The 14,266-nt window shown below is 35.3% G+C and overlaps 1 protein-coding gene across 2 annotated transcripts in view; it reads left to right on the forward strand.

The window, feature by feature from the left end:
• Positions 1-14,266, forward strand: part of UNC13C (unc-13 homolog C) — a 216,271-nt gene that overhangs the window by 117,980 nt on the left and 84,025 nt on the right. For both annotated transcript variants that reach the window (XM_075045303.1, XM_075045302.1), the window contains 3 exons: positions 2,447-2,515; positions 3,894-3,983; positions 5,043-5,171. In XM_075045303.1, the coding sequence (XP_074901404.1) occupies positions 2,447-2,515; positions 3,894-3,983; positions 5,043-5,171 (288 nt within the window). The remainder of the gene's footprint in view (positions 1-2,446; positions 2,516-3,893; positions 3,984-5,042; positions 5,172-14,266) is intronic.

The following is a 14,266-nucleotide window of genomic DNA, read 5'->3' on the forward strand; positions in this document are numbered from 1 at the left end:
CTTGCCCAAAGGTGGGTCCATCTTGGAGCCAGCTGGTACTGGCTCCATGGGACATAGGGGAAGCTTCTAGCAGCTTCTCACAGAAGCCACCCCTGTAACACCCTCCAGTATCAAAACCTTGGCACACAGACCCAATACAACTAGTAAACCAAGAAAGACTTAATTCTGGTTTTGCTTTTGTCTTCCCATCAGAAGTCAGAAACACAGTTGTCAGACTATGCTCAGTAAAGTAATTCAATCCGTGCCTGGAAAAAAGTGTAAATGTTTAGTTTTGTAAAGAAAAATTTGCTCTGGATTCTAAAACAGATTTTGATTGGTAGCAAACAGTGTATTAAGTACAGCATTCCTGCGTAATTTTTTCATACAGGGCCTCAAATAGTTGAAACTAAATATTAGTTCGCATTTCATGCACAAGTACCTTTGAGATAGAACTTACATCTATAAAACTCACTTTGTGTAGTAATAATACTGATCTGATGCTACTGCTTACGGCTGTAAATTGTCAACAGTTAGTTCTAAATAGTCCGGAAGTAGTACTAACATTAATGTATTTTCAAATTTAAGGGATGTCATAAGTCTGTTAAAAAAAAAAAAATTAAAATCCATTAAGTAATTATTTTCAGGTCCATTCAGTAAATATTTTTAGAGAAAAAATTACTCTAAATATCAATTTATTTATATTTTTCAATGTTAAGTCTGGTGGAAGTATTCACATATAAATGTATCCAGGACCAGGTCTTCAGTGTGGGGACAGCATGTTTTTGAACTGGAACTTTATCTCCTGCTGCTAGAGGTTTGTTTTGAAAGAGGAATATTAACATTGTTCCATCACTATAAAGTAAAAAAGTTTTGTTTATGTTTATGATTTAATTATTGTATTACCATGACAGCACAATATTGCTCTGTTCTTATTCAGGTTTTCTTTTATAAGCTAATCAATGGTTTATTATGGAATGACTCTACAACTTTGTTGAAACAAGGCTCTTCTTTCAATGTTCAAGCTCTATTAGACTTTTGAGTTTGATTCAGCTTTTGAAATTTAGAATGGTTTTGCTGGATTTTTTATTCTTTTTTCCCATTTTTCTAATGAGCAGAACTACTTTTATCCTCAGATTGGACGGAGATTAAGTTGTCTCTCTGATGTAAATGCCAGTTTACCTTTGACGCAAATTTCAATCCAATTCATAGTTCAACAGAGGGTAGAAAGATAGTAGTAAGCATCACTAATAGAGATTTGGAGCTCTTTATTTAAACAATTGACTTATAGGAAAAATATTAGATTATTTTTCTCTCTTGGGTCAAAAGGTATTTGTTATTGGATAGCTGCACATCATTCATCAAAAAGAACATCTCAAATTCAAGTCCTCAGGATACAGCTGGGAAGGATTTGGCTGACTGACTGTTTCAGTACAGATTTATAACATGATAAAAAAAGTTCCCTTTTGATTGATCCCTTAAGGGAACTGTACCAAATTAGTGGCTTTTGGTGTAGGTTAGCGCTCCATTGATGAGAGACAGTGCACAAAGAACTCTGTTTTCATATTGGTATCAGTCATATTTCAGGGATGGTGTGCATACAATCATGCATTCTGAGAGCTATCAGATTTTGCTACTTCCACAAGCCTGCTGCTTTCACAGAGTTCTGTGCAGTGGACTATAGAATATGTTCTAACGTGAAGATTGGTAATTAGAAACTCTCATTAGTATTACTTGAGAATGGTACAACTCAGCTGGGTATCTCACAGCAAAATACTTTCACTGCACCTTCATCTATCAAGATAACAAGTTAATTTCCACATTTGAAAGGGAAAACTGTAACTGCATAGTATTACTTAGCTTATTCCTACAAAAGCCACTGTTTCTGAAGTATAATTTTCAATCATAATTTTACACCAAATTCTGCTGTAAATGAGCATCATTTCTTACACATCAAAGGGAGGAGGAGGAGCTTTCTTCAAGAGTGTAAGCAATTACAAGGCAAATATAAGAATTTAACAAGCTTATCTGTTTCAAAAAGCCTTGCTAACATAACTTAAAACTTTGGACTTTATACTGAATTGATGCTGTTAGTGTATTTTTGGTCAGAGATATCAGGCAATGTTTTTCAATTTCTAGATATTTTGAGTTATTTAACAATGCATTGGTCATTAAGAAAGGAAAACTGCATAGGAAAGTATTACGTCACCTCACTAATGTATTGCACAGCTGCAGTGTTGATTGCATACCAGGTAAATCACAATATAGGATAGAAAGCGAAAATAAAGTGATAAAAGATAAATTGCCTGGCCTTGAAACACAGATATCTCAGACCAGGACTTTTATTTGAAAAATAGATTGTTTTCCATTGCTTCATATAAGTTAGGAATAGAAAGCAGCTTTCTAAATACCTGCCAATTACACGAACCTGCAAATTCTTATGCAACATATTCTTGTTTTCTTTTTACAGAGGGAAAAGTTCATAAAACTGCTGGATCAATTGCACAATTCTCTGAGGATTGATTTATCTAAATACAGGGTATGTGCAATGTATTCTATCTAGAGGACAACTCAAATATTTTTTTGTTTAAATATGCCTGTGGGCTTTATCTGCTTAAAGATGTTTCAGAGATTAATCCTTCCTGTGACATAGAAGCTGAAAATGTCGGGTGCTGACATGAGACCCCAAATCCTTTGGAACAAAAACTTACAGCATTTAAGCAGTTTAACAAATATTTTTCCAATTTGAAAAGAGTTATTCTTTTCTTTCCAAAAGATAAGAATGGTTCAAGGGATGAGCAGACATTCAAGAAAGAGTAGGATTCAACAACTTTGGTTAAACTAAACCATAACTTGATTAAGTTAATTTGTCTGGGAATTACCTTCACTGACTCATGTAGTGCAAATTACAGTAACTGCTCTGTTTGTTCTGAGACTGACATCTTTGCTACAACTTCCATGCTAAGATCCTAGGAATGTTGAAAGAGACTTGACTCCTCATTTTTCTACATCATAGGAATTCCAGCTTCATTTCTGCCTCGTGGAAGCTCTTTCCGCTGAGGTATGCTCCAAACCCAGCCTTTCAGGAAAGAAGCATGCACTGAATACCTGCCAGTTATCATACTATTCTGAACTTGTTTTCCTTTTCCATTCCACTGGATCACGAAACTTTTGGATGATACGTAAGCGATTAGGGCTCCATCAGCTATGGCTTTCCTTTCAGCTTTTAGGAATGGCAGCCTCCAACTCAAGGATTTCTTTGTTCATCTGGCCTGCTTTCTAAAACTGAAGGAGAAAGGCAACACTTAAAAGAACCCCAAGGCATTAGAGGTAGTAGAAGTTGCACATACTCAGTTTTTAAGACCATATCCTTCATGCAGCAGATATGTTCATCCTAGGATCATTTTAATTTTGAAGAATGTTATCCAGATAATAGTGGAGCAAGAGGATATTTGGCTGATGTTTCATTGGTATGGAGCCATTTAAATAACACTACCATCAGTCCTTCTGATAACCTACAGATCATAGCAAAAATTTCATATATGATTTCTTCATTAAGCTTACCACTGCATTTATGCCTACAAGTGATTTAGGTACCATGGAGAACACATGAATGATTTTCATTAGCAACATTTTCCAGTTGTCTTGTGGTATTTTTTTACTCCATTAATTTTTTGGAAATATCACAATATTTTAAATCATTCATATTACAAATACAGGAGCATTATCAGAAGTGTTCCTATTCATGTCAAAGGGATACTAATCACTAACTTCCTTACAGGCAGAATTCAGGTAACGTGAACATTTCTAATCCTTCCAAGCAGCATTTTTGTTTCCTAGTGGGTTTTTTCCTAGCTGTTCAACGATCTTAACTGTAACTCCAGATCTGCATGATTCCTCTCTTCCTGATTCACCAGGATAATTTTCCTGCCAGCAATTCTGAAAGACTCCAAGATCTGAAATCAACTGTGGACCTGCTTACCAGCATTACTTTTTTTCGAATGAAGGTATTGTCCTTTATTTGCACAATGACTCTAAAAAAAATGCTGTTGCCTTTTATTTTCCAGGAAAATCATACTCTAGTTAATACTCTTAATCAATTAATCTCCTTCAATTTTACATTAAATCTCTCAACTTACTGAAGATCATTGAAGTAAAGTCATCTTATTCATACTTTGTATTAACAATGTAGTAAAAGCCATCATCTTTGAAAAATAAACAACTATCTTTTCCTTTTTTAACAATTATTTGTACATCTCCTGAAGGAAACAAAAAAAATTACCTTTTTAATTAGTTTAAAGTCAAGTCACTTAAAGCAAACTCAGTTGAACTCCTTAGGAACATGTGTCATAGAATAATGTTTTCCTAGTAGGATCGTAATATCACATGTCAATCAGCAAAATAGGTCTGATAACTCTACTTGTCTCAGTCACTACAGATGTTGATATACAGGTCACCAAGTTCTGAAATATTTTTAGAATGGAATGGTACACATTAATGTTACTGGATGAAAATACAGAAACACAAAGCAACATTTGTCACAATAGCATGTGATTTCACTGTGTTAGGCATTACATAAAGAGAATTAAAATAATCCATTATGTTGAAGTTCAAATTAACGTATACTAAAGTGGAGTAAAAAGCTGAAGCTTTGCTTTAAAAAATGAGGAGCTATTTGGCTGATATTCTTATTCAGAGGAAAGCACATAATGATGTGGTTTAATTATTTCCTAAATAATAGAAAAACCTTTAGGTTTTCCACATGAAGTGGAAAGGCAGAAAACCTAAAGATGTAAGTCCTTGGGCACGTATGCCTCTTTCATCTTATGAATAATTTCATTCAAAAAAAACTTAGTGATATAATCTACTTGCTTAAATTAAGTATGTGTTTTAATGCATCTTTAAACTAAGATCAACTTTAGTCAACATAATTTTAAATATTTTTATCATTATTATATTTCAACATTTTTCATCCTGTGTTACAGAACTACATTCATTACAACAGTTGGATTTTTTTGTGTTTAACTTAATTCTGACATTCTACCATTTATGAAATATTTTATTAGGTCCTTGAATTGCAGAGCCCACCTCGAGCCAGTACTGTGGTGAAAGACTGTGTAAGAGCCTGCCTGGACTCAACTTATAAATACATTTTTGACAATTGCTATGATCTCTACTCCCAGTTAGTGGATCAGGTAAGGCTAGTATGAACCTGTTTCATGCTATTGCTCATTCACTGTTGTTAGTTTACCATAAGTAAATGCAAACCATCCTGTGTTCCTTCATATCAAAGCACTCAGGTTATTTTCATTTTATTTATGTGAGAAGGAGCAATATATCATAAATAAACCCATAGGTAGCTATGAACCCTAAAAAGTTTAACAAAATGAGTTTCAAAATGAACATGTAACCTCATAATTTAGTCATCACATTGGACATGACTGTAAAATTGTCCAGTGGCTTTAAGGAAGATGACATTAGATTGATTACTGTTCATTTAAGATCCATAATTGGAAAATAATTTTTAAATAACTAGTATTTCACTTCAGTAGCTTTAGAAAAGAAGAATTATAATTTTCTGAAAATGATATACTGTATTTCCAGCCGTGTATTTTAACATCTATGATGCATACTTGGATCCAAGCTTCAACATCCAACTGCTTCAAGAAAGCAGAGGATAATTCTATAACATTTCTTAATATTAGTCTGTCAGGCTGAACTGTTAATGCAAAATAATTATAGCACTTGTTGTATTCCAAATGTCATGCAAAAACCTTGAGAATGCTTCCCCCCCCCCCCAATATGGCCAGAGTTTACTCTATCAGTAATGTTAAAATTAAGAAATTTGTGTCTGCAGAATCATACAACTGTCTAAAAGGAGCATCACTGCTTTATCACATTACCTCTGGTTCCTTTCTTTTGCCTTCTGGGTGGTAGACTGGGAAAATGGTATTTCAGTGACTACTCCTGCCTCAAAAAGGATGAATTAAGCTGTTTGACAAATGCACGTTTGCTGTGTAGTATATAACAGATAAGAATAGTCATACTACATGATGTAAGACATCAAATTTTATCTGAAAGCACATTTCACTTGAATCCAAAATACTAAATCCTGTATTTCAGGAGAGGCAGTACATGCTGTATATTCAGTTTTTCTGAAATGAGCATTTATTTTCTAATGTTGGATTCCTGTTACGTGAGAAAACTTATCTCTAGCTCCCAAGCTTTGAACATAAGAATTTCTCACCAGCACCCACAGGCACTCTACACTCTTGAGTGCTTTTGTATGTGTTTATTCTCCAACAGATTATATTGTAAGCTAAGTAGCAGTATAAATTAGTAGAAGGAGCAGCTTTAGGCATCACATCTATTTGCGTCATAGACTGTTCTGTTTTCTTGCTAACATTCACTCTGCAGCAATTTGGTTTTGTCTGTTAAATATAATATGAGCTGTTGCTAGACTGGGTATTGCATAAGTCTGCAGAGTTTATCAGCAGATGCTAGCTGTTTTAGTAAACACTTGAAAGTGAAGTAATCTTACTTTTGAAAAGCATTGTGATACTTGCAAAAGCTTATCTGTATTTAAAAATTTTCACTACATTTTTCTGTGATTTCATAAAATAGTTTAGCCTGTCTGTTTTAGTAGATGGTTTAAAAATGCAGGGATATCATAGCCTTCCTGTTTGGTAGAGAATGTAAAACAAAGTTAAAGTGATGCCTGTTTCCAATTTTTTTTTTATTTTTTTTTTTAAGCAGGATGGGCAATGTCATTATATTATTTTTCTCTTACACAACTTTAATGATAGACCAATATGAAGTCCTGAAATTTAAAAAACAAACAAAAAACCCCCCCACAAATATCCACTCAGCTGGAAAAACAAATTAACTGTCTTTCACTGTATTTATATGCCTCTTCTATTCTCTTTCAGCAAGATTTCCAGCAGATGAGCTTGTATGTAGAAATTTAAGCAAACAAGTGTCTATAGAATGATGATCACTAGCAAGTACAAGAAATTTTAGTGAAAATGTGCAAAAAGCAAAATTTAAAATGAAGATAAATAGACTACATTCAAAATAACTCATCGCTAACAGTAAACAAATAACAATCACATAATCTTAATAATAGATAGTAAAACTTTCTGTTTCACAGCAGGTGAGAGGCAATTCTGAGAAATACAATCTAACTAATCTAGCTTTAATAGAGAGACAAGTAAAATAATTCAAATTAGTACCTAAATTTTTGCATCAACTCTAGAGTGGTACAAGGAAACTGCCTTCTGCATTATCTTTTTTATAGTTTGCTACCAGTATATCTGCATGTGCAATTTATTTTAGGAACAGCTAAGTATACGGTTTGTTGGAACCTATAGCTGTGGAGGTTTTCCAGTGAATCCAGGTGCACTGCAGACTGGCTTGTGGTATCACTGTTATAATAATGGAGGAGCAATGAATATTGTAATTAACTTTTCATTAGCTTTGTGTCCAAACGCCCGAGTCCGATTACACCAGATTCCACTCTTAAGCCTTATTCATTAACCCTTCTCTTATCTCTGCTTGCCTCCCCAATCAGATGAGGCCTCCTCCTCTCAGAGAGAGGAAAGGAGTTCATCCTAGCATGGTAGTGCAGCACAGGAGGCTCATGTTTAGCTGCACAGCTGAGATTTGAGCTGTGAGTAGTGAGAACTGAAATCCACAAACCCCAAAGCAACAAGAAATGGTTCATATGTAGGTCACCACCTGCTCTCACTCAGGGGAAAGACTGGCAGCTGTTGTCCTGCCAAGGCCAACTGCAGGCTCAGGGTTTTACCATGGTTCTTTTTTTGCCTGAATCGTATTGTGGATGATGTTATGAAAAAGTGGTACCTAGATAGGCTACTTAAACAGTAGTGTTTCCGTCTGACCAGAAGTGGTAGGTTCTTGCATGTTATATACAGCTATCTCTGTGCGTAACTCATGTTAACCACCTTCTGCATTTGCTTTTGTCTTCAAACTAAACTTCTCAAAGATGCCTGCCACAATATTTCTAGAAAATACGTTTAATGTCTGAATGTGTGTAATTGTCTGATTTGGGGGTGAAAATAGAACAATGAGTGATGAAATTGAGGGTGCTCAAGCTGGAGTTTTGGGAAATTTGTCACTATAAGAAGAGTAACAAGTAAATCACAAAATATGCTCAGCAGTTCCCACTTCCTCTTTTTATTACTTTCTACCTTCATGTCAGAGACACAACCACTGTTATAAAGTAAATACCTTGCAGCAAAAATATCACCCTTGGGGAGCAGCAATATTTCCTGGGGTGAAGCATGGTAAATGCTAACCATATGCAAAAATGTCATACTACAGATTCATATCAGAATACAAAGAACAGCTGATGACAAAAAACAAATAAGTACTACCAATAGTAAAACATGACATCTTGACGGTCTTACTGACATGTATGTGACTGTCCTTGTTACTTGAGACAAGGCACTCTGATGAGGAGCTACCTAATTCCTTATGCAGCAGATGTAGCATTTTGTCTTTTTAATTAACACTGATCTGAATGAAGAGCTGATTGCCTCATGCTGAAAAAAAGAATGCCTTGAAAAATTAGTTTAGGAAGCATTTTGATAACTTTCTGACTCAATTTACAAATATGTCACTGTTTCTTAAGAAAACAAAAAAAAATTTCAAACCTTGGCTGATGCTCACAGTGACTGAAGTCCCTTCAATAATTGGTTTTGCGGTCTTCTCCACTGAGTGAAACCAATAAAATGAAAATAAAACTCTTCCTGTTCTCTGAAGAGCTCCTTATCTATACAAATAATTTTGTGACTGATAGCACCAGTATACTGGAAAAAACCACTGGGATACTCTATATTTGACACTTGCTCAGCGGAATAGTATTGAAATTCTACCTGATTTTTGAGACCTTTTCTTTTGGCTGTTACTCAGCTCTGTGTTGTCACAGGGAAGCATGGTACAGAAGACCAGGAGCTAGCAACAAATTAACTAGTTCTGGAGCCAGGTGTTACACAGCTGTAGCAGCACAGTGCTCTTCCCTTGCAATTTATCTCTGCTTGGAGGAATTGCACCTTAGGTCAGGTTGATAATGTACTAGTAATATCCTAGTTTGGGGGAATCAGAGTTTCTGTATTAACAAGATGCTGTAGACTAGCATGTGGCTGGACCTATGCTTTGAGAGCTGGCTCAGTTTTGCTGTACTCATCTGTGAGTCTCTGGTCACTTTTTCATTTGGGATTTGGGAACCTAAGCCACTTAGTTGCTTTTGAAGGTGTACCAGTTTTTCTGTAATAGAAATGACAAAAAATTGGTAGATTATTAATTTCTTATAGAAATACTATAAGAATTGAATCATGAAGCATGTGATCTGTGATCTCCAAACATATTCAAAAGTATGAAGCAGGAAATAAAGTTGTGCAGTAGTGAAAGCTGTTTGCCCCAGAGAGTCCTGTTTTTCAGGCATGCAGATTTCAGTGCCAAGTAATACTTGTTGTGAGGCACTTTGTTATATTTACATGCTGCTTTAGATGCACTGAGGTTTTAACTTCCTCAAACCTGGCAAGCAGAGGGTACTGAGAGACCTCTTCTTATGTTGTAGCACAGTGCTTGATGGGCAGCATGTTAGTCACAGTAATAGAAAAACCTTTGATAAAGTACTTTAGAACAGCAGAAGGATGCATTTTTGCTGTGATATTTCAAACGCCCTTCTGAGACTTCTCTGTCAGAGAAAGACCAATGCTTACAGATAAAATTGCTTGTTAGAAACCTGTCTGAGAACACTAGTTAGAAAGTCAAGAGAACAGCTCATCATCCAGTGGCAGCAGAGATCTGCTAAAAGAGAAAGTGGGAAAAGCCATAGACCTTCAACCTTGAAGTAAGGAAGTATTGTCATCAGAAGAGATGAACAAACTAGTTTGTTATCTCAAGCCTTATACTCTTGAACTGTTTATGTTAACTCTAGATGCATAGCAGAGAACTGTTGTCAGTTAATGTTAGATCTCCAAAAATCCAAATATTTTTCAGTGCTGAAATCTGAATGCTGGTAAAGGTTGGTTATTAATTAAGAACGTTGAGCAAAATAAACCTGAACTTTATCTAGGCCTTAAATATAGATTATCTCATAAGCAACAAAAGTCTGATCAGTATTGATTTTTGTGAGATTGCAGTTAATTCACAGTCCAGGCCCTTTAGTTGTGAACATACTCGGTGTTTTTAAAAGTCATTCAGATGATAGCTCTTTGAAAACAGTTTTCTTTGATTGTTTACTGATCATTAATTATTTATACTGTGTGATTGGGCTATCCTAATATTCCCAGAGAACAATATAAGCTTGAGTGGAATGCCCAGTATTCAGATTCCTGTATTATTGAGTCCTGTAGCCATGAGGGTATGAAAACTTGAACATTTGTATGCAGTTACATCAAGTCCAATTTGTGTCTGAATACTGGCAAAAGCAATTGCATGTTGAAATCTGACCTTCCATAATACAGCTCCAAACTGATTGTCAGTAAACATTGGCTTGGAATTGAGTGAAACACTGACAGTTCTGAGAAATGTGCACACACAGATTTCTGCATCTTAGTTTGTGACATACTTCCTGTAGGTTGATGATTATGGTGTAATTAGTAGTACAGCAATCACAAGGCAGGCATCAATTTAGGTAGGCAAAACCATCTGGCAGCCTGATTACACACTTGAGCTGAGGCCAAAGTACTTCACCCTCCTTTCTACCTAGATTAACATGACCATGCATGTATTTATCCATGCTGTAAACAGACTTCTGTCTCCAAACAGAATATGCTAATAGCAAATGTCCTCACTACTGTACTTCAGTTCTGTCCTCCCCCTGTTTCACCTCATGTTTCTGATCACCTTGTGGCCAAAAGCTTAAGAGCATGAGGCTGGCCATGCCACATCAGACAAAAAAATTCATCTGGCTCAGCATCCTGTCTCTCACTGTGAGCAAAGTAGAGGTCTTGAGAAACTTCCAGCTAAGGAAAAGATTTATAAACTATATAAACTTTAGCTCATGTACTCATTGCTTTAATGGAACTCATTCTGTATCTTTCATAAACCTTGCTGTCTTTTTCTGAGCATTTTCCAGTTCTGCTACACTATCTTCAGCATGAGAAGAAGGGGAGAGGCCAGATTTGTATGCAACATTCAAAATATGATCACCCTGTGGAAAGAAGTAGAATAAGGATGTTCTTTGTTGTGTGCTCTGTTCTGATAATTCTTCACAGTTGCTTTGGTCTCTTTGCTGCTTCATCACTGCACTGATGTTTTCATGGAAATATCTATCATAACCTTAAGATGTCTGTCCTGTGGCAATGGTGAGCTCAGAGTCCCAGTGTAATATGCAGGAGAAAGTGTGTGGGACATACAGACGACTTGACTGCTTTGTCCTTAGATTAGGAAACAGAGCTTGTGAGACAGTGTTAGGGAGAACTACCCGTCTGCCCGTTGGGTCGGAAAACTTCGGATTTACCTTGCTGGAGCTGTACATGACTGGTCTAAAACATCATTGTTTCTTCTTTCTTTGGCAAGTACATTTGAATTTAAAACTTTGTAAGTAATAGCATTTGAGCTGTAGTCCTTTGTAGAGCATTCTGTGTGTTATAACCTTTGGAGTGTTAGGTAAGGACATTACACAGTTAAAAAGTAAGGGGCCTACAGTGGTTGATAGATTTTTCTTAAAACTTGAAATGCTGTGTTTTACAGTTTTCCAAAGTAAGAGCAGCATCTCTATCCTTTCAATTTGTAATATATTATTATATAACATGTCATGTATACAATATATGCTATATAGTATATATATAAAATAAATTTTAGAAGATGTATTATGTTATTGTGAATCCTTCTTTCTTTACCACAGTTGTCCTTTAATGTAGATATGTTGCAGAGAGCAGGGTATTATTACAATTAGAATTCCACATTCTTAAAAATATTGCAGAGTAAATATTTCAGGGCGGTATGAAGGTTACTCTGCTGCAAAAAGCCTTCAGTTAACGAGGGCTCACCTGGGTCTTTCTCCACCTATTCCCTGCATAAGCATAGTGCTTTTGGGTAGGTGAGGCAAATCAAACCACAGTAGCACTTGGCTTGTTACTCCAGAGGAGCTATGCATGTTACACTGCCCTGAATGGGTAGAATAATTAGATCAGCTCCTTTCATGCGCCAGTCCTCAAAGAAAAAGAGGGAAGAATCTTAATTAGAATTTATCCAGGAGGATTCCATTCCATTTCAGTTGGAACTGGAGAAAGATACATGCAATATGGTTTCTGTTTCAAATACGAAAACAGTTTAGGAGTTACTATGCAATAGCACTGTTCAGGGGGTACTGGGTCAGTGAAATCCCTCACATGTTTTGAATGCATTTTGAGCGTCTGCAAATGGTTTCTGGCTTTAGCCTCTCTAAGTAAATGCTGTAAAGCTGAATTTTCATTCTTTACATACATAAAAATATTTTAAAGTATTAAAATTGTTTAAAATTGTAAAAATAGGTGTGTAATACATATAAATGTCTATATGTGTGTATGTTCTATATATATATAGTGCATATTGTGTATTTCCTGATGATTCTTAACCTCTTCCAAATTAAATAATATTAACTGAGCAGTTTAAAAATACAGAAGTACCGTTAAAAGTAATATTTCATCATCTAAGAGTGGTCTATAAAATTGTACTGTGTAGCCTCACACTAATCAGGACTACTGCCTTGGTTTCCATTCAGCTTCCATTCTATCATTATTTATGTAGAAAATATGATATTCTGAAAGTTAGCTTGGGGCTTGCATCAGGCATAGTCTTCATGCAGATTAGTTTCTAAAATCATAGGATTGGAATTATCAAAGTTGCACCTATACAGATGTTGTGTATCGATTGCACAGAACACAACAGAATAAAAACAAAGCAAAATAAAGTGAGACATTTGTCCTATGAACTGGTAAAATCAATGATGAGGGAAGTTGAAAGCCCTGTGTTCCTCAGACCAGCCTTTACAGATTTGTCTCAGGGTAATATAGATGTAGATTTTAATCCTGCTTCACATTGCGGCTGAGATTGCTTTCTCCACCTTCAGCCAGTTTTCCAGAGTGCAAAATATGTTTGTTTGTCAACAGTTTAGCTTTTCTTTTTTCCTTAAACTCAGAAAAATCCCTCTACATTTTATCTTTTTCTTTAAGAGAATATCAAAATTCTACCAACTGGTTTTGGTGCCTTTGTACCACATGATCCATTGTTTGCATATGAACTCTGGTGACTAGGAAATTGATAGTAAAAGGGAATTCAGAAAAATATGACTCAGTGCAAGTCAAGAATTTATTTTTATACATATTATATGAAAAATTGCTCTTACTCGGTTCTTCTTTCTGATTTTGATGTATTCTATGGCAAAAGACAAACAGTTATAAATCACCTAGTTTGGATCTTGCATTAAAAAAAAGCCATAGAATCCACAGTATTTCTTGTGTTTGTGAATCTTAAGTGAATAATATGACTTCTCTTTAAAGATATGTTACTTATAAGGTGTTTGCAATTATCTAGTTTTCCAAATGAATTATGATGCTCTCAATAAAATTAAATATCCTGTAACAAAGCATATTAAAAAATATATGAAGAAACATCCATTAGGTTATCTCTCAGTTGGGTTCCTAAAATGACCAAAACTGAATTAAGACAGCTTTGCCCAGGCAAGCACATCTAACTTACTGTAGCTCCACAAAATAATTGGAACTTCTGTTCTCTGAAACTGACTGAAATTTTATCCAAAACAGCTTAGTACACTTGATACAAAGTGAGGAATTAATTGTATTTTACATTAGTCCTATGATGCTCTTTTCCAACAGATGTGGGATCACTGCTGAAGCCAGTGTCATGCTTGGCATTGGCTGCTGTTTGGATTTTACCCTATTTCATGTGTTCCAAATAAGTTGTCACATCTTTAACTAGTGTTAATATACTGTTGCAGGAATTTACTTAGAACTATCTATTAGCAGTAAAGATAGCATTCCCTGTGACAAAGAATTAATAAAAAAGACACAATTTAAGAATGCATCATAAAATGTAAAGCCTGATGATCAGATTTATGATCCATTGAGTAAATTCACTGGACATAGCTTCTGTATGAGCCAGGGGTGTTGGCTGAGATCAAAACCAAAGAGATTTTAATTAAAGGAACATTTGGAATCTAGGATCCCTAGCAATACATTCTTAATCTAAATCTAATTACATTTCTATAATTGCAACAGACTGCTTTGCAAAGTTTTCTAAGTGATGGGAAATGAGT

The sequence above is a fragment of the Buteo buteo genome, chromosome 13 (assembly GCF_964188355.1).
Source record: "Buteo buteo chromosome 13, bButBut1.hap1.1, whole genome shotgun sequence".
Lineage (NCBI taxonomy): Eukaryota > Metazoa > Chordata > Aves > Accipitriformes > Accipitridae > Buteo > Buteo buteo.